This window comes from Triturus cristatus, chromosome 7 (genome assembly GCF_964204655.1).
Source record: "Triturus cristatus chromosome 7, aTriCri1.1, whole genome shotgun sequence".
NCBI lineage: Eukaryota > Metazoa > Chordata > Amphibia > Caudata > Salamandridae > Triturus > Triturus cristatus.
The window spans coordinates 273,944,944-273,966,838 of NC_140590.1; the positions used below are offsets into that span (position 1 = coordinate 273,944,944).

Below are 21,895 nucleotides of genomic sequence, written 5' to 3' on the forward strand. Positions count from 1 at the left end.
TTCATTGAGCTTGGGTGAATGGCACGTTACATGACGAAAGGACTTATGACAGGTATACGCGTGTGATCCAATAGTAACACGCAATCGTGGCCTTCCTTAACACTACAGCGGGGAGGCTTCACTGCGGGTAAAAGTAATGGGTTAAAATGGCGGCGTTTACTGCTTGGGCGGCCACGTGCGTCATCGAGCCGCAATGTTTTCAGAGCAATTAGACAAAGCATTTAACTTTCACTTTCTGTAGAAAAAAACACTTTTATCCACCAACAAACAAATCACCCCGAATCTCATCACCCAAACAGATTAGGGAAATGAAGGGTTGCGCCAGACGCGCCGAGGATGTGTTTGTGCCCTGGCGGACACACGCGCGCTCGTGCGCCAGGGCCCCCTCGTGCGGTCGCGCGGCGGGCAAACTCAAACACGCCTTTTGTGGCCAGTCAGCAGCACGGGCAGTGCCAGGAGGAGGTTGGGTGAGCACACGGTATAACTATCCTGTAGCGTCTAGTCAGCGAGGAGTACTTCCTCGCCCGTGCCACCGGCACCATGTACCGGCGCCAGCCTCTCTTGGCCCCCTTCGCAATCGTCTTCCTCTTTCTGGCTGGTGCCCAGCTGGGGGCACAAGCACGGACCCTGCGGATGGTCACTCTGGTGAGTGGTTAGTGAGGGGTTCAGTCAGGGCCATTTCTACGTGTTATGCCGCCCTAGGCGACAATAGAAAAATGCCGCCCCCTCCCTTTTACTACCATAACTCTCTCCCCCTGTCATCCAGGCTAGAAGAATTAATCCATTAGATATTCCCAAACTCATGTTTTTTGCCGCCCTCCCCCTTTTGCCACCCTAGGCGGCCGCCTAGTCTTGCCTAATGGTAGAAACGGCCCTGGGTTCAGTGATTATTCGGTGATCCATTGATCTGTGGCGCTTTTTATTTATTTTGTTTGATTTATAGAGCGCCAGTACTGTGACGAAGCTGTTTCTGTGCGCTAAGAATCGATAACTATTTAATGTTTTGTTTCTTAGAAAATTGGTCACACTTGCCAGAGCATCAATTGGAGCTATGTAATGTGCAGGGATTTGCATTAAATATTATATGGTCTTAGAAACGACAAGTCTCAGAATACAATGTGGTTTTGCATCAAAAACAGGTCTGACTCAAGGAGTTACACATGGCCTGGGGCACTCAGCGACCATGAGCAGTCCTAGTGGCACCGAATGAGAGGAAAGGGGCTGCATACAGTAGACGGACCTTGTTGCATGTTGGCACATTGGCCAATTTAAAATATGCGGGTTTTGATGTATAGACTTTGCAAGATGGCTGCCTGACAGACTCTTTCCAGCTTATGGACAAGAGAGCGGCACCGGCATGTTTTAAAACTCTCCTCTTTTCCGGGGTACAAGTCCTAAAAAAATGAAGTGGGGGGACTAACCAGGTTAGGCAGTATGCAAGTGACATCATGACGGGTGTCATAGCAGCGCATGATGTCACGACGTGTGACATTGGATGTGACCTCACTGGAAGTGACTTCAGATATCAAGACCTCACACATATGATTAACCGGCATATCATGAGTACATTTAAGTGCATTATGAGATTTATAAAATGAGATTTGGCGTCAGGGTTGCGCCAAAAGAGTGGCGCAATCCCGATGCAAAATCTGGGCCTCAACTAATACATTTATGTTTTTTAAGCCCTGTCACAAAGAAATTGGCAATAAGGAGAAGCATGGCAGCAGATCTGTTATGCTTAATTGGTTGCTAAGTCTACATTTTAAAATATTTGATTGGGTTAAGGCATCTGCTATAAAGCTGGCCAGTAAATCTCAGGGAATAGTAATAATGGTGATAACTCTGGAGTTTAACGCATTTGTCGGCGAGATCTATGTTTTGTGAAGACCAAGATTTGAACCACAGTAGTATAAGGCTAATTAATGTGTCTCTTCAAAGCACATCACGTATCGAGCAGATGAAAGATTTATTTTTTATGTAGATAGTCAAGTGGGTTACTGCTTTTATAACAGAGATCCTTTTGTTTCCTGCAGTTTATACATTGTAATTCATGTATATAGTACAGTGAGCTATGAAGGACATGTGACTCCTACACCTTGTAACCCTCACTGTCTCATGGAAATCACCTTGTACACTGATTTACACATGTACATGATTTATTGTCAATGTGTAATGTGTATAGTGCTCTGACACCCTGCATTGGGTTGCGAGCGCTATAAAAGAAATAAAGTAGTGCTGCTGAAATTGTTATTGTGTAAATACTGGGACAGACCCACACACCTGACATTCTTACTTTGCATGCATCTCTCACATACAAGGACTGAACAAAGGCAAACGCTTGCCTCTCTTAAGTTCTTGTGAAGAGATAACACGCTGTGTCTTTGTTTCCCCTCCGTGGCATTTACATTTAAGTGTGCGGTTCCAGGCCCCTCCAGTCGCCATCGCCATATTCAAACAAAAGGAGGCCCCTTAACTTCGGCCCAGCTGGAGGTGAGAAAAAGCTCCCTCCCAGCCTGTATGTTGCTGCTGGGAATCAAAGCAGACAACGCACAGGCGCTGTGAATGTGACCCGGTGTCTGAAAATTACACTGGGACACGTTCAGCATATTTCTGTGGGGCCCACCTTCTTGGCAGAGGGGACGGCGTCCACCCTGTGAAAAGAGTGAGTGGACGCCGTGTACCTGCGCTTACCCCCGACTTGTGCCCCGCTCTTTTCCCTGTAGACCAGTCTGCCTTAGTGTGACTTACAACGGTCCTGGGAGGTGGCATACAGGGTTATTTAAAAGGTTGACATAGTTCAGCTGTTTAAATCCCTTCAGATATTTTAATTGTTTACTTTTAGCTGATAACAGAGGATAAGGAGGTCACAGGAAGGTGTGTTTTGTAATCCTTGTAGTCATTTGGACTTCCCAGACAGAGAAGAATGTCTACGTTCGGTCTTTACATTTGTATGGTGGGGTGGACCTTACACCTCAAGTTGCCCTGTGAGAGCCAATTCTGAGATCCATATTGGCATTAGCAGGCCTATACCTAAAATGAGAAAATCAAAACTATGGGCCTTACACAGACGTACTTTACATGCTTGTGATCACTTAAACCGCTGGTCTCCCGACACGCATCTCCTCAAAGAAATCGCGGGACCAGGAGCTTCCGCTCACTGCCGCAAGGACGCCTAACAAGGTACCAGCAAGTCTGGCTCCTTGCCAGCTCACGGCTTGAAGATGGTACTTATCATGACCTTTCTACGCTTTCTATTTATTTATCCATTTAGATAATATTTGTGGTTGGTTTGATTTTGATGACTTGAACTCAACGCCAATTGAACAATCTGTAGTCACTTCCTTTTGAACCGCCAAGTGAGCAACAGGATTCCCCCTGAGTGCGGTGGTAAGTCTATAGTATTTAGAGTTCCACCCTTAGAATCCCACTTTTCTGTCTTGGTGACTCTTACCATTTGATACATTTATGATTAAAGACCACCCACTCTTCTGACCTGATCCATTCTCATTCCAAGGACTACCCACTTGCCGGGAGTATTGGACTGACCCGCCCTGCCTTTCTAGGCACCCACCACGGGCAGTGACCATGCATTTAATTAATTTTGTTTCTATGACTTTTCATGCACCAGGGAGACAGCCCAGATTTTACTTTATTCTATTTAGGTTGCCTCTTCCATTTCCATTGTTCCGATGAAGACCCGCATGCGGAGGTTTAAACTTACCCTCATCGCTTAAATTGGGTCGAAACGGCGACACCCCTCATTTTATGGCCTGGAATATACTTGTCCTTCCTGCAACTGGATGATGCAATCTAAAAATAACAGCATCATTCCATAAATCGGACATGGGAGAATATAACACAATTGTTTTGTAAACAGGCCCAGGAACACTGGTTTACCTTTCTTAGCATCATTGCAACCAGTGTTATCTCTGCAAAATTAAGATACTATGATCCCTAAACTGTTTATTTTCTGATTTCCACTTTTTCCACTCATCTCACACAAGAGCACTTTTCTTGCACTTTCTCTTTTTTTGACAACCATCTAATATTCTATTGATTATGCAATTTCTATAACAAATATATAAAGAAGATTTAGCCTCTTGAATTCAATTGTTTAGTCTTTCTCTCTGGTGCATGGTTGAAGAGTATTTTACTCTCTTGTTTATGCAATTATGAGAAAACCTTTTTGGCAACTCAATTAATTATTTGAAGAGTCCCTTTGCCTCTTTGGCCTCCACAGGAGGTAGATCAGGACCAATTGTTGTTGTTACCTTATGCAAAGTTCAGCAGATGAGTTACTCTGTCCAACCTTGGTGAATATCCCGTCCGCCATATTAAGTGCCATTAGGGTACAATGCACGTGTAATATGAGGAGTATCCCATCTGACAAACCCACAGATGGCCCAATGTATCTCAAAATTTAAAGTGCTATCGGCTAAAATGTTGTGGCTGGCTGACAGTGTCACATGTAGAATGGTGCAATGTGGCAGTTCTCAGTGACTAGTCAAGTACAGGGCAGCGAGATACTACACAGCCTTGGCCAAACCACAAGAAATAAAGAGTGTTTTCTCTGGGAGGGGTTGTAGGATGGAGGGGCACAGCTACTGAAGTGGGGTTTGATGGACGGTGAGCTGAAACTTTTCAGACACTCACCCCCAGTCACAGATCCATGGTTGACTCCAGCATCGTTCTTTAGCTCACTTCGCCACCCCAGTCTGAATGGGGGTGAGTGTCTGAAAAGTTTCAGCACTCTGTCCATCATCTCCTTGTGTTTGCTTTGTTCACCCTAAGTTGGCAGGGAATGCCCAGATGTGGGTCCCTTGCTCACTTTGCCACTGGATTTAAGCTAGCCTGGCTGATGAGGCGTACTACCCCGAAAGTGGTGCCAGGATGCTTGTTTCCGGTCCAGGGAAGAACTGGCTTGGCAGTTTGGGCTAAACTGTTCCCATGAGGAGCATGGTCAAGACTGATTTGCATATGGCTTGGTCTGAACTGGGGTGGCGAAGTGAGCTAAAGAACAATGATGGATTCAACCCAGAACTGTGACTGGGGTTGAGTATCTGGAAAGTTTCAGCACTCAGTCATCATCTCCTTGTGTTTGCATCTCCTGGTGTTTGCAGTAATTAAAAACTGACCGTTGAACATGTCCCTATGGGACCCTCTATTGTTGTCCTTTTGCAGGTAAATAGTGATCAATCTCTCGGGAACAATATCAGAACAATGAGTGTAAAAACATTAAGGTAATCCATATTGGCGAGGTAGCTCTTTGTTTACGTTTCAGAAGTTTGTCTTTAATTTACTTCTCAAGGTGTATTTGTTTTTCCAGGATGCTGTTTTTTGTAGTTTTTTTCATGCAACATATTGATCTGGTATTGTGCATACTGTAAATTTGTTCGTCGGCAGATGTCTATGCGAGCCCAGATAGTGGGTGGATGTTTATAACGGGCCATGACTGAGAGCTCTGGAACTGAGGCTGAAGGCCCTGCGAGGTTCTCACAGTGACAGGCAGTGGGTCATAAAGGTCTAGATATATGTGTAAATAAAAGGTTCTGGGAATGTAGAAATGTAGGAGAGGAAGAGTGCTCAAGTGTAAGAGATGCAAAGGGGTTCGAGTCTGGGTGTATGTGGGTGTTACATATGAGCCGAGAGGTTACCATAAGCAATAAGTCTTCGAAGGAAAACTGTGCACTCATTGCACAGCCATTCAACATGTTGCAGGATGCTGAGCCCAGCCAGTGGCTGAGCATCCTCGAGACAGAACTGCTCCTCCATCATTTCTGAAGCTGCGCTCATCTGGAGGGGTGCTCCATTACCTGCAAGGACAGGCGGGTGGTAAGAGCGTTAGCAGGACTGCAGAGGATGGTGGTCAGTCCATATATTGGTCAGTCCATATATTGGTTCCTGAGGTCCCCAATCAAATTTAAAGTAAGCATCATCAAGTGAAAAGTGCATCTCAAAGCATCAGTTTCTTTTTGTGTCATGTTCTTTGCCCACTTCCTGCTGTTTCTGTCCCTGATTTTTGCTCCAGGCAGCATGAATTCCTTTTGGTTCTTGTACTGGATGTCTTCACTTGGCAATTCTTCTCTTCCCTGGTAGTAGGGGCAAAGTTTGGTGCCCTGCTTATCTACTTCCCCATCACCTTCATTTTCAATCAAGAGTTATAAGATTGCTTTCGGCGGTGTTTTGCCCTCTGTGGCATTTCCCTCCTCACTGGGACCATGTTAAGGAGACACTTGACACTTTCCCAGGCACTTTTAAGCCCATGGTGGCACCGCGGCTAGTAAGAGGAGCAGCCCTTTCTTCGGGCAATCAAGAAGGAAACTTGGCAAGACCTCCACAGCATCCATCCATTCACAATGGGCGCGAGAGGGGCAGTTCACACAAATGAGAGTACTCGGAATCTGGGAATGAAGGGGTATGAGCGCGTGAGAGAGGGCTAGAGGAACGCAGAAGAGAGGGAGGTAGATGTAAACAAACAAGAGGTTAGGGCAAAATGGGTGAATTAATGTTTGGTGATTACGGGTTAGAGGGGAATGTATGCTACATGCCCGCATATTAGAGGGATTTCGTTGTATGCACATGAATGGAAGCTGTGCACTTGGGTGTACATGTGGGCCGGTGCCCATATGTGAGATGGGGACTAGATACAGACAGATGCAAGGGGTACGATAACCCATACATCTCAAGTTGTCCTATTTCAAGCTAAGTTGTGGCACGGTGCAGACATGTGCGAGATGTCCAGGTGCACAGTGACCATGGCGGTTTACCACACAGATGATGGGAACACACATGCAAGGGGGGAGGTCAACCCAGGTAAGAAGAGCTATTTGCGAACAGGTAAGACGGGGATAGTGTACACAGCTGAGATTAGGGGCCAGATGTATCAAAGGGTTTTACCCATTCTGTGTCTATGGGAAAATGTGTTCATACATATGGCCCTTAGATACTTGTACACAGTTGAGTTTCCATATTGATGACAGGAACTGGGTTTTGGCCAGGGGTCAAGCAGGAGAGCATGATTAATACACAGTGTCTGTGTTCATGCAGCAAAATGTTTTATGTCATCCAGTATGTTTTTTATTCATTTAATTTTTTTCTATTTTTAGTTTTTAGGACAAAGTTTTTCTTTTAAATTAAATTCATTCATAATTATTGTATTTGTTTATTTATTATTCTTATATATGTGTGTTTAACATTTTGTTTGTGATTAACAAAATGTGTATACTTTGTTTTGATATGTTTTTTATAAATGTGTGTGTGTGTATAGACGCACACACACACATATATGTTTTTCTATTACTCTATTCTATTTTATACATATGTATGTAAAAACTACTAACACCCAGTTTATTGGCACTCCGTTTACTAGCCTCAGAAGGATGGAAGGCAAGAGTTGGCTTCGCCAAGTTTTAAATTGTGCCCTCCAAGTGAAGGCGGACAAAAGCAAGTTGAGGCACGTTGCAATGTTCAAGTAGGTGTGCAACTGGCGAGCTGTGTTTGCCTACGTACGTATAGCTCCCGTGTACCTGTCTCTATCTTGTATGTGTGCACATAGTCCCATGTCACCTGTGTACATCCAGCTCCTTCCTCCTGTAGGTGCTACAAAAGCAGATGTCCTTCGCCTACACTGACACACCCCCACATAGTCGGTGTTAGCTTCTGGTCTTTTTTCATGGCTCCCATCTGCCGCCTGGCGGTTTGCACCAAGCCCTACAAGGGCAGAAGCGCAACCTTTCTGTTTTCATGAAATATGCTCATCTCACCGGTCTGTAAACAGCCCCATCACTTTCCAAACCTATGTCTCTTTTTATATGTGTGCACAGATGTGTCTCAAGCCCATAGTGCGTCCACTACCTCCCCCAGATCTTGGTATGCTTCTATGGGTTACCCCCGCGCCTTAGGTCGTTCCATCATGGCGCGCCAGTCTAGGCCCCAGCGACACTCTTTAGCCAGTAGACCACACCTGTGCAACTCCTGTGCCATTCTCCATCCATCACTACCTTTGTTCGCTCATCTCGATCGAGGCAGTAGAATCGAAAGAGCAGTCTTCACAATGCTAAGGAGATGAGGCAAGTGGGAAAGTTGGCAGTCTGACTAAAATTCTGCATATTTAACTTTAGATTTCATTTGACCTCTCTTGTAGTAGAAAATACCGTTTTCGTTTCGTTCCAGAATTAAAACGCTTGTTTTTTACGTGATCGAAGCACAAAACGAGAGGTGTATCTTAGAGCTCTCTCCTGTGGTACCCCCACAGGAGACTCCCACCATCAGATAGCGGGGACAGTGTTGGGGCTTTGAGGCAGAGGTAAATACTGGCATTTATTGAGGTTAGCAGGTCCTTTCCCCACACCCTTTGCCCAGAGGGCACCGTGCCCGACAGGTCGGACTCTCAGCGCTACCCTGTTCGGCCCGATGACCCACTCTCATGCTGGCCGCTTCGTCTCTAGATTCTGTTGATGATGGGGAGCCCCTGGGCGTTGGGATTGCTGTAGGTCCTCCATGCTTGCCCAGGATTCTGGATACTTGGGCCGCAGAGGTGAGTCAGGGCTCCACAGCGCCCCCCCCCGCCCCCCAGTGGGAGCTGTGGTCGCGCACTCGAACTTTAGCTCGAGCGCAATGATGGACATGTTGGTACCAGATATGCCATCGGCTGTCACTAACACAAATTATTGATATCCAGATGTTCCCTTTAATAAAACACTGCCTAAAATGAGCCACTAGAGCAAGAATTTGAGGTCTGCAGCAATACCGGTTTCAAAGCTATAAATAAAATCTGCCTCTGAAATCAAGATTATTATTTGCGAAGTCAGATGGCGGGTTACTAAAGTTTTTCCTTTGACTAAAGGGTTAAGACCTCCACAAAGCCTCAGAAAGGGCTCGGAATTCAGTCCCTTTCACGTATGTTCCTGAACCCTTAGCTCCAGCTGTGATAGCCGTATTTTCACCGTCCCTGTGTTGCTCCAAAGACTCTTATTACAACTGCTGTCAGCACCATGGACAGCGCCAGCCCCCTCCATGGTGCTGAACGCGCCCTAATTTAAGAAATGGCCCCTGTAGTCTATAGAAGCCCGACCCTGCCGAAATGTGTAACGATATTAAACACTCATAAACAGTGTCCCAAGAACGAGCGACTTTTACTGATGCTGGACTTTGAAAGCTCCTGGCACCTCATGGATAGGGTTAGTGGACTCTGGACTGTGTTTTTGTTTCCACTGGGTGTAATTCTGGGACCCCTGGAGCGCTTATGGTTCAAAGCATCTCACAGACGGGTGCGACAAGGCAGCCAAGCAGGTCCATATCTCAGTTCTTACTGATTGCCGTACAGATGTTTCAGTCCCTCAGGGTCACCCACTAGCTCAGGGTTTATGGCCCTTTGGACGCTGATCATTTGGTTTCACTGTTTGTGATCCATACGCTCTGCCATCTAAGCATCTCACCTGCCTCTGCAGCCTCGGATGGGGAAATGGAACCTTGCTGTGTAATGACAGTCAACTAATCAGAACTACTTGTCCTTGCGCGATCAGAACAAAGGTGCTGGATATCAACACCAGCCAACGAAGGTTAAAGATGGAGGCTATCAGTGGTGCCATCTCATCACAAAGAAAGGGTCATGGCCTTCTGGCTTAAATTTAGCCTAGAACCCAGGTCATAGCAAGGGTACAAAATGACAACGGACAAGATGTACTTTAAGAATGTTTATTCGTCTAAGACTTAGGGGTCGATTACGATGCCGGTCAGAAAGCATTCTGAGCGAATCAGTCTCTTAATGGTTTCTGACCGAATCGGATCTGGTGAGTCTGACGCACTGATTACGATGCTTCTGGATATGATTCGGACGGACTCCCATTGACTTCAATGGGAGTCTGTGGCCCGACCGAATACACAGCCTGCCATTGAAGAAAGGGTGCGGGGGTTGGGGAAAATCGATCACCCTGTGGCAGGTACCCCTTGGTTCCTGCCACACTGTGCATGGTCTGAAAGGGGGGGTCCCTTGGGTACCCCCATGGACTCCATTCAGAAGGCTCCTGGTGAAGGGGGGCCTGCTACGGGCCTCCAAAGTCAGATTTGATAGCTGGTCCATGTCAGAACAACTGATTCAGAAAGGCTGTCTGAATCTGACATCGTAATCGCTCGGTCGGTAATGTGGTCCTTAGACCTGCAAGAGTAGGTTCAACGACTTGCTTCCTCCGAATGCCGTCCGGAACCGACTCGGAAAGTCCAAATGCTTTCCAAACATCGTAATCGGTCATTCAGAAACCTTTCTGAATCAGTCGAAAAGACGGGTTCCGAATCAGATTGGGCAGACCCAAATCCGATTTGGAGTCTTTCTGCATGGCATCGTAATTGACCCCTTAGAGTTTAAGTAAGTATATAGCATAGCACCCACCAAGAACTATGCTGTCTGCACCTCTGTCTCCATTTGAGCTCAGCAACTGGTGGAACCTTTTCTCATGTGCGTTCCACTGACATCATCACACACACCACAGTACTCGAACGTCATCACAGCTGGGCAGCACTGGTGAACAAATGCGACAGGACATACCACACAGCTCAGTTGAGAATGGAGGCTGATACAAATGAGAGAAAGTTCAATATATATATTTTTTTGCAGTTTTATATAGTGCGAACTCAAACCGAAGGCATTGGAGCGCTTTACATGAGTACCAATTACATTACACAAAAACTCATTCATTTTTGGTAAGCACAATGAGATTAAGTGATTTGCCGAGAATCACAGGATGTTGAGCTAACACCGAGACTCGAACCCTGTTCCCAAATCCAAAGATGTTAGCAATGCCCGTTACGCCACATCCTCTCCAAGATTTCCAGTCAGGTTTGTCAGAGCAAGGCTGCCTGTGTCACACTGCCTCTTTCCCATCCACTTTGCCTCTCGCATAATGTTCTTTACCTACACAGCAACCTCTCTTGCAACCCTTCCTTTTGACACCTCCTTCAGAGATATCCTGCTCAGACACTCTCCACCCCATCCAGGGTTGGATTGGGGAGGTGGGCAGTCAGGCATTGGGCGATGGACCAGTGACTCCGGGTCATCTGTGGGGCGAGTTTTGGGGCCTCTGTAAACCCCTCCATGTGGCCTTCTCCCAGTGGCGGCTCCTCCGCTAAGTCGGAGGAGCGTCACCCCACTGCTATTTCAGCAGCGCAAAAAATAAAAATAAAATGATAATAACAGGATGTTATTATCATTTTATTTTTCTATGCAGGAGTCTGGCAGAGCTGGGGTCTGTGATGCCAGAGCAAGGGAAGAGTGGATATGATGGTTTGGCAGGCCATCGAGGGTCTGCCAAATCGTCATGCGCACTTGGCATGTTCTCCATTGGGCTGTGTTGCACAGCCCCATGGAGAACATGCCCAGACTCCCAGGCACTGCCTGAGTGTCCAAACAGGATGCTGAGACCAATCACGACGCTGCTCCTGCAGCGTCGTGATTGGCTTGGAGAGTCCGGAAGCCTGGGTGCTTCCAGCAGGCCGAGGACCGAGGAGAGGCGTGCGACGGCGGGAGAGGTGTGCAGCAGCGCTGCGGAAAAGGTAAGTTTATTATTATTTCTTTTTTTAATCCACCCCCTCCCCCCTGCCTCACCACCCCTGTTCCGAGGCGGCTGCCACTGTCTACTCCCCAAAAATGATAAACATAGATCCATTTGTAAGTCAGAAATATTGGCCGCAGTTTATTTTAAACACTTATTTACAGCACCTGCACCGTACTGATATTTATTAGGGGTCATAAATCATTTTTGACAGGCTAATCATAAATTATCTTGACATTTGTATGACCCATCAGGGGTCATTAATTGTTTGTGACAGATCATCATAAATCACATTGGCATTCTTATGATGCCCCAAATCTGAAAAACCATATATCACTTTCTGCATCAATGCCTTGTCTCCACCTGTCAATCATAAGTCAAGTTGCCATAATTCAAACATTTAGTGAGGAACTATAGTCTTTGCCCTGGTGTTTCTCCATTTGTGTGGAGTGTACTTATTTTAACCCTTGTAGGCTTAACTTGCTACCTTCGATGATTCACTGCATCCTTCCCTCCCGCTTACCTGGAAGCGAGCACAGTGTTTTGTGTACCCCCTCCATTGACTGTCCTACTCTGCCATAAGGCATCCTAAGGTAAGTAGTCCTGCCACCCCTCCGTGTTGGGTGCCCGTCCACCCACTGAATGTGGGGGTCCCGGCCGTGGCAGTCCCCTTTAAACCTGGAGAACCCCCTCGGAGTGTAATTCAAATGTATATCAAACCTCCCATTGGCTGCTGGTATTTTACACCCTTTTCCTTCCGTTTGGTGCTCTTTCACCCCCAGTCTCTCCTCCCGGTAAAGGGGGCTTAGGGTGCCATTTCCTGAGCCCATTGTTTTATTCGGGCCCTTTTCCTCCCGGGTGCAATCTTCTCCAGGGCCTTGGTGGGGTTTTTCCTCCGGCCCTCTCGCCCCCTCTGGGTGTGGGCCTTTAACCTAAACCAGCCCACAGAGACTTACTGTCTTCCTCGGTCCAGCCAGACCACTGTAAAGTGTTGCCAGTCTCATGGGCTCTCCCCTGCCATGCTGTCAAACTGAGGCTGGGAGCTAGGTGTTGTTCTGGCCCTTAGGACATTCTCACCTTGACCCCTGCTTTGTGTGGTGGCCCGGCCCAGAAGCAGTGTCACCACCCCAGGCCATCACTTTGAGGCAATGGCAGGTGTGGGGAGGGTGGGAGTATGTAGGGTCCTCGCAGGGGGGGGGCATTCTCACCTACGCTTCCCTGGAGTAGCAGCAGCCGCAGTGTGCTTTTCTTGACCACCTCCCCTGCCTGGTCATACCCTGAGGCTATAATGAGATGGGGAGCGGGTGACTAAGATAAGTGGCCTTGTTAGGGGACAGTTGTTGTCACCTCGGTCCCAGTGTCTTACAGACCTTGGTGGAGGGGTGGGGGAGTGTTTGCATAGGTCTCTCTATTAGGTCTCCTTTTCCAGAGGAAAACTAATACATAGAATGTAGCGTTATGGTCTCAGAACTGCTGACGTTGGAACTGGGGAGGTACTTTCGAGTTCTGTCATTAGCTCAACAACCAGTGATTCTGTGCAAATAACGTAGGGGCATATTATCAAGAAACGGCGTTAAAATTATCGCCGCTTTAGCGGCAGAAAACTGCCGCTAAAGCTGCGATAATGGGCTTGATAATATGCCCTTGAGAATTCCCTTAGAAGCCCATGTTCTGGTGTGAACATGGGCTTCTATTGGAATTCTCTGCGGCATATTATCAAGCACATTATCGCCGCTTTAGTGGCGATTTTCTGCCGCTAAAGCGGCGATAATTTTAACGCCGTGCTTGATAATATGCCCGTAATCTTCCTACCTAAAATAACAAGCATTTGCAATGCAATAGGTCTCGCATTTACGCGAGTTTGAACTATTGACATTGTAAATGACTATGCCTTTTATTTAGGTTTTGAAAACAAAAATAAAAGCCATTATCATTTGCAATGTCGGTAGCTCAAACTCGCGTAAATGCGAGACCTATTGCATTGCAAATCCTTGTTTACTATTTTTAGTAGAAGGTTTTAAACGTATGTAGGACTTTGAGTTGGGATTGTTTTGGGTCTGGGTAGGGAGAATTTGAAACATTGAAATTGTATAATCTACACATAGTAGTGGCGGAAGGACACAGCTGTGCATTGTTGTTTAGGTTACTAAAATTGTCGTTTTTTCTCTTGTTTTTTAATAAGAAATAGAAATGTGTCTAATATTTCCATACTAATATATTTCTTCGAAATAGTTTTGTTGAATCTGAAAGCGGGGCTGGTTGAGGCTGCTGTTAGGAATGTTCCCCAGTGAGTGGGCTGTGGCCTGGTCGGTATTTCCTGTTGTTCACCTTTCTTTTGTGGTGGGGGGAGGTGTTGTCATGGCACTCGCCAAGCTCAAGCATTTTATTGAGGGGGGGGGGGAACCTCTCCTCTCTTTAGATGTAGCCCCCCCGCTGTGTTGTGCAAGCCGCGCACTTTGCAATTCTGCCTGCTTCGCTCGCTGCGGACCCTCTGTGTGCTCTTGTGCAACCAGTTGCGCTTTATTGTTTCACTGAACTTACAGGGGTCGCTGGTGCTGGATGCCCACGTCACTCCTTTCAACATTTCTGAGAGTAGCGAGTACCCAAGACCGGCTGGGGGTGGGGATATGTGTGGGGTGGTTGGGGGGGCGAGCTGACTGGGAAGTGAGGAAGCAGCAGGCCAGGAAGGGTAGTGGGGTACGGTGGGCAGCCCAGTGCCCCTTGACCTTCAGATTGGAACTGTGTGCCTGACATGAGGGGGTAACTCGACCTACCATGCCCTGTAAAGGGGGAGGGGGCGGACTGGCGGTACTGCTCTCATTGACGACCCTTCTCTGGCTCACGAGGGCCCGAGACCCTTTGCATCCACTGAGACCCCTCAGTCCTACTGCCAGCGCTCCCTCTCAGACCCCCCCCCACAGACCCCCGGGGTCCACCCACCGCCCGCTCCAAGGGAAGCTCCGAGCATGGCCGCAGTTTGTGGTGAAGCAACGTATAAAATCACAGGTGGTGTGAGGGGTGGGCAGGCTGATTCCAGGTGTGAGGGGATGGGCAGGCTTGTTCCAGGTGCGAGGGGATGGGCAGGCTGGTTCCAGGTGTGAGGGGATGGGCAGGCTGGTTCCAGGTGTGAGGGGATGGGCAGGCTGGTTGCAGGTGCAAGGGGATGAGCAGGCTGGTTGCAGGTGCGAGGGGAGGGGCAGGCTGGTTGCAGGTGTGAGGGGATGGTCAGGCTGGTTGCAGGTGCGAGGGGATGGTCAGGCTGGTTGCAGGTGCGAGGGGGTGGGCAGGCTGATTCCAGGTGTGAGGGGGTGGGCAATCTGGTTCCAAGTGTGAGGGGTGGGCAGGCTGGTTCCAGGTGTGAGGGGTGGGCAGGCTGGTTCCAGGTGCGAGGGGATAGTTAGGCAGGCTGGCTCCATGTGCATGGGGATGGGTGGTAGGCTGGTTCCAGATGCGAGTGGGTGGTAGGCAGGCTTCCTTAGTGGGGTGGACAGGGTGTGATGGGCAGGCTCCCTCTAGCTGTGAGCAGGTAGCGACAAGGTTTGTTGTGAGGGAGAGGTGAATGGACTGTGTTCCTGTAGGAAGGGTGGGCAGGCCGGCTTCCATCTGTTGTGTTGAAAGCTCTGGTAGAGACCCCCCTCGGTGGTCAAGTAGCGCTTTGACCTCACGGAGCTCCCAGCACCCTCACCCGCCTGCCCCAGAATACAAACCCTCACCCTGTGAAGGAACTCACTTGGTTTGTGTCGGAAGAGACCCTCCTGAGATTCCAGCCTCTGCTATGGGAGGTGGTGTGTGTGTGTGGGGGAGGGGGCGCGCGCGGGACTCTCTAAGAGAGGTCGCGAGACGGTTAAACAAGAGGCGACGCTAGGACCGAAAGGCTCTGCGCATGCTCACATCGCACAAGCGCTCGCCATGACGTATTTGCTCGGCTTCTGCCAAAAGGTTTCTTGTCTTTATGGGGCCATGTATTTGGCCCCATAAAGATAAGAAACCTTTTGCGACGAACGCAAAGCAGGCGAGGCCGTCCAAATGGGACAGCTCAGAAAGCTGAGCAAATACGTCACGGACACCTCTTTTCCAATGGCTGGCCACCGTTTAGCATAAACGGTGACGCCAGCCAATGGAAAAGAGGGGCGGGGCTTAATGCCCCTTACAGAAAATACCACATCTCATTAAATCTCGCCAGCGAGACTGCGCTTGCGCGCAGCCTACGCCAGGCGAGACCTAAAAATGAATTTGATCTTGTGCAATGTAGCTGGTGCTCGTGGCAATTGCTTCAATGCCTTTGGAGTTCATGCTACAAAAAACTAAATAAAAAAATACTATCCATTTGGGAATATGGGCCACTTTTTTGGGTGTGCCTGGACATAACTGTGATCCCAATCCGAGGCTGTCCCCGTTCACCCCTACCCTGAATCACATCAGTCAGACTTCACTTTTCTGACTCCACCTCCTCAGGCGTACCGTCCATTGCAGACATGGTGCATTTGCAAACCTTCCTCTCACACATCTTTCTCCCAGGCGTTCCTCTGACAGTCCTTCCTGACCATCATAAACCTGACGGTCTCACGAATAACCCCCTCACAAGCTCCATCACACAGATTAATTCTTCGCAAACGTAAATGTCTTATACAGCCCCCTCACATAATGGGAATACACCATCTATTATTCGAAGCCCCTCAAGCACTCCAAAAAGGTGTCTGATGGACACCTGTCTAATTGAAGCACTCTCTCTCTAACATCCAGCCAAGCAAGCAGCTTCCTCTCTCAGAAGCTCAGCTGCTCCTATCTGACACGCCCTCTCCCCTGTCTGTTCCAAAGGAATCTCAAAAACAGCTGGCGGAGGGGAGCAATGATCGGAAAAGCAGGGAATGTCAAATGGCAAAGACATCTATAATGACTTAATAACTTCAACACATCTTGGCTTTCTAAATACAGCAAAAAAAATTGAAATGGGACCAATAATCTTGTAATAATGAAGTTCAAGTGTCAATTGAATGCACTTTGATTAGACAATACTTTTTTCATCTTAGTCAATACTCCTGCTTTAATGTCCGAATCTCTAAGTTTACCAGCCAGTCAGTGACACTTAATCTCTCTGACCATTGTTTTATCACATTTGAATTGTAATCACATTTATAAAACGCCTACTACCTCTGACAAGATATTGGTGCAATTTATGGCAAGGCTCACTCTGCTCCGGAACCCAAGGTTAGTGGTTAATCCAGTGGTTATTAGTTATTTTGATTAGTGTTGTGCTTTCAAGGTTATCGCTTCCTGCATTTTCTCCAGTTTTTTTGTGGTAGGTTACATTAAAGGAGTTAGGCGTGATCATTGCTATGTGAGTTCTTGCAAATGGTTGGTGAGATGAATAGATAGGCTAGAGGAGATTAGAGAATAGAGCCGTATTACAAGTGCAGTAGGCTACAATGCACTAGTAATATGGGGAAAGGGACATCCACCATGTTAGTGACAGAGTATCCCGCCAGCCAGCCTCTAAATAAGGTCCTAAGTATTGTTAGGTTGCAGGGATATGGAAGGAGAGGTGGTGATCTAAGAAATGAGGTGAGGGCGATTGCAGAAATGTGGTAAAAGAGATTGGGGCAGACAGTCATGTGATTTAGAGGAGGCTGTGCTGAGACAGCGGGGCATGCAGAGGATGGACGTAGGAGCTGGTCAATCGATAGGAAAAAGAGGGAACAATTTACAGTTTGAAGTCAGTCAGTTTTTCATGCAGGAGTTTATTACATGATAACTCATTCTTCTTTCTTTTCTTTAAAGCTTTACCGCCATGGAGATCGAGCCCCGATAGACACCTACCCCAAGGACCCCCACAAGGATGCCCCCTGGCCTGGGGGTCTGCAGCAGCTCACGCAGGTACGAACTTCAGGCCCTCTGCAACCTGTGTGTACTGAACTGTTTGACCCAGAGTTTTCAGTGCTAAATTTGAGCCAGTGGTTGACGGGGGAGCCACCAACACTCATTTTTGAGGCCTGGCACTTATTTTTCTCCCACAGACATGGATCAAGAGAAGGAAAAACACACAAAAGGGAAAGAATGAGAATGATGGAAAAACCATTAGAAAGGGAGAAAGCCGGAACCTGCAAGAGAGAGATAAAGGGGCAGGGAGTGTCTGGTAGTGGATTAAAGAGGCATGAGGTGGATTCAAGGGTACACATTCAGCAAGCTGACATTTAATAACTCTGGCCGCGGGCTTCTGAGCAGAGCTTTCGGCACTCGCACTCATTCTTTTATAAATTAAGCCCGAGGAGTATCCCGGAAGGGGTCTATTTGTTACTGTCACAATGGCAGGAGCATTGAAGACACCAGAGATGGATTTCCAAGGTCAATGTAGGGTGGTCTTTGGCGGGATCCAGAGGCAGATCTTGATGGCAGCAAAGGGAGAATATAGAGTCAATTTCAGAAGACATTGAACTGCAGCTACTGGGGCCTTTGAGAGAAAAAGTGTGCAGTAATGAAGTGCTGTTTCTGCAGCATTGAGGGGATGTTCCTCTTAACATCAGGTGCTACTCCAAATTTCATTTGTGTGCTTCCTGTGGGGTCACCAAGGGGCTGTTCCTGGTGGGTTGGGGCCTGTTCGTTGTTTCAGTGACAGGCTATTCCTGCAGCATCAAAGGCTCTTTTTAGGCATGAGAGTCCTTGCACTGTGCAGGCAGCTGTGCCACTCTGCCCATGTTTTTAACTTTTCCAACTGATCCTGTGCTTTCAGCCAGTGGTCCTGACATCTTAATATCCACTGCAGGTATTCCAGGTACATGGCCCTGCTGGACAAGAAAAGCACCCAAAGTGCACACACATCAGGACTGTCTCTCTTCCCTTGTATAGTAGAAAGGAGTTAGTCACTTTTAAACTCTTGTGTCTTTCACCTTCATACATTTTCCTTTTGTCGTCTCCCCAAAGAAAATAATATTGTTGTGCCATGCACTTTATAAAGCACACATACAACAAGTGGCTTCATGACACACGTGGCCACAGTGAATTCCACTGCAAAAAGAGTGGCTAGCAACTCTTCTGAAACAAAGCACAGAACCACCCCAGAAACAATATAGGGTGCAAAAACTAGAAAGACAAAATAAGGTGAGATTGTGATTGCAATACGTAGAAACAATAACACGTGTGAGTTTGCAACGTAATAATGACAGTCCAAAGCTTCAAGACCGGAAAAGTTTGATGCTACTATATTGACCTCCATTATTTTGGATGGCATTACTTTCAGATAAAAACTATTTTGATCTGGTAGGTGCCTCAACAATTATTTTGCCTATTAAATAGTCTTTTATTTTTTCAAATATTTAATTGAATTAATGTTATGGTAATATTCTTTCTATAGGTGATGCATGTATTTATTACTCTTTTTTATATATATATATATATATATACACACACACACTCATACACACACACACACACACACACACAAACCCAGTGGCTGTCTCCACTGGATAGTTATAGTTAGGTCTGCATTACTATAGGAAAAGCATTTTTTGGTTTGCATAATATAACTTTGACGCCATATGACAGATCTTCCTGAGCTCCTTCCTGGAAAGCTTCGAAAGATCCGTCAAGCAAGGGCTGAGGAAAAGGGCCCCAAAATGCATTTTCCTAGTTCATTTTGAGAAAATTGAACAGCATTACTGCAAAAACCACTGAACAAAGTTACTCCAGATTTGGCAGAAAGCTAGATCTTGGTCCAAAAACTGTGTTTTTGTGATTTGGTCTAAATCCATCCAGTAGTTTTTGAGAAATAAAGGCGCAAAAGCTGTACGTTTCACGCCGCAGATCTGCGGAGCTAACAGATTTAAGACAAGATCTGAATGGCTGTCGCTACATCTACAAAGATGTGTCAACAACCATTTTAATGTTAATGTTATATGGTTCTTATAGCGCGCTTATCACCACTGGTCTCTAAGCGCTAAACAGGCGACCAACAACATCGTGCCGCCTCCCAACCATCTGCCAACTCCAATTAGACCGAAGATGTTACTGTACCAAACAAAAATGTCTTCAATTTTTTCCTGAAGGAAAGAAGGTTAAATTCCTCCTTCAGGCTAGAAGGAAGGTCATTCCAGAGTTGAGGAATGAGCACTGAGAGAGCACTACCTCCTTTAGTTTTTAAATTGAATCTGGGTTGAACCAGATTTGGGACAGACCCAGAGCGTAGGGACCTACCGGGAACATACTTCCTTAGGCGCTGTTTGACATATTCCGGGGCGTTGCCAAAAAGTGCTTTATGGGCCATACAGAGGCCTTTGAAATGGACCCTAAGCTTCACTGGAAGCCAATGCAGTTTACGAAGGAGAGTGGATGCATGTGCACTTCTGGGAAGAGAAAAGACCAGTCTGGCAGCGTCGTTTTTCACGACTTGCAGTTTCCTCATCAGCTTCTGTGACAGGCCCAGGTACAGAGCGTTGCCATAATCTAGCCTTGAGATGACCGTTGCCGAGACAATAGTCTGCAGCGTGGAGGCAGAGAGAATGGCAGTAAGTTTACGCAGCTGCCGCATCACGGCAGTACAGGAACCTACCACAGCCGACACTTGGGGGGCCATAGTGAGAGCCGCATCGATCTTTAGGCCAAGACTCTTCACTACCGTCCCAGGGCTGGGGGTTTTGCCGAGTTCTGGGGGCCAGTACAGATCATCCCAAGGATTGGCTATGTTGGTCACCACCAAAACCTCCGTTTTATCTGCATTAACTTTAAGGAAGTTGTTAGTCATCCAGTTGACCGTGAATCTCAGAAGATCTCTGACTGATTCCTGGGCCTCTGGTGTATCACCCAGCTGGACCAGTAACTGCGTGTCGTCTGCGTAGTTAAAGACCTCACAGTTCTTACGCGTGAGTTCCTCAATCAGGGGTTGCAGATAGATATTAAACACATTATAGCACTTGGGGACTGAGCCCCAGGTCTGTAAATAAGGTAAAACAAGCATTTGCAATGCAATAGGTCTCGCATTTGTGAGAGTTTAAGCTATTAACATTGTAAATGACAATACTTTTTATTTAGGTTTTAAAAACCAAAATATAAATAAAAGCCATTATTATTTACAATGCTAATAGCTCAAACTTGCGTAAATGCGAGACCTATTGCATTGCAAATGCTTGTTCCCTTTGAAATCTGGGACTTGTAGTCATGTTTATTCCATTATAAAGCAGGTCTAAAAGTCCCATAATTCAAAGGAAGCAAAAAAGGATTGGAGCAGCAAATCACACATGGGCCTGTGAAACTTTGCGGCTATACGTGGGTATAAATTGAAGAAAATTAACAAAAAAAACATATGTACGATCTCCACAATGCAAGAATACACCAAGCCAAAGATGATTTTAGTACATCTATAGTCGGACTGTTTGATACAAAATGGCGAAAGGGAGGCTAGAGACAGAAGTAAGTCTTTCAACGCCAGTTCTCTTCAAACACAGGAGAACGATTCTGGGCAGCGCTTGATGTTGGTTGAAGTATGGCGCTTTCTTGCCATTTTAGCAACCCAAACACGCTTTAGGAGTGAAAATACAGGTACAGACTCTGAAACACAGTACTGAGAATTTGGCGTTAGTGATATGTCCCTTCTTTATCAAAATTGTCTCCGGCGACCCTCCAAACAGGTTAGATCTCGATCTTACCGGCTCCTTTCTATAGTCCCCGAATGATGTCCATTAGATTGAATAAAAAATTATTTATCGGTCTTGATTTTTTTCTCCAAAATGTCCCTTTTCCTAGTTTTAAAATGTTTTCATGTATGTCCTAGTATGGGGGGTTGAATGCAGAGCAGGGATGCGGGCCATCGGCTGTGAGCAGCATGTGGTTGGCTGCTCATGGGGACTGGGTGAGGGTGCATGTTATAGTCATATCAGTTAACTACAACTGGTGAATTTGAGGTTTTTTTTAGTTTAAAATCTTACATTTAAACTGAAGTTATCACCTAACTATAAAGTCACTTTAACCTTTGTTTTTTTCCCAGTGAATTTCTAAGGTTACTTTTAATTTAAAGTAATATATTATTACCATATCTAACTATAATGTCACCTTAAACATTACTTTTTTGGTGATTTAAAAAAAATATATATATCTATATATATCTACATAGATATATATAGATGTAGGGATGTATTTATATATATATGTATGATGGAATAAAGTACATCCCAAAAAATAGAAAATATTATTTAGTAGTTAAAAAAGTTGCGAGGTGAAAACATTAAATAAGTTTGTATAATCTGCTGGCCTATAGTGTACTGGTTTGTGTAATATATTGGCCCCATTCATCCATTGTTGGGGGGGACACCCCCCAAACTTCCCAGCCCCCCCACACCTTCCGCAGCGCCTCCCTCCCACTG

The 21,895-nt window shown here is 46.5% G+C and overlaps 1 protein-coding gene across 1 annotated transcript in view; it reads left to right on the forward strand.

The window, feature by feature from the left end:
* Nucleotides 1–487: 487 nt before the first annotated feature.
* Nucleotides 488–21,895, forward strand: part of LOC146809396 (testicular acid phosphatase homolog) — a 188,357-nt gene continuing 166,949 nt past the window's right edge. Inside the window, exons 1-2 of the mRNA XM_085616225.1 lie at nt 488–645; nt 17,325–17,420. Coding sequence (XP_085472351.1) covers nt 541–645; nt 17,325–17,420 — 201 coding nt within the window. The 5' untranslated portion in view covers nt 488–540. The remainder of the gene's footprint in view (nt 646–17,324; nt 17,421–21,895) is intronic.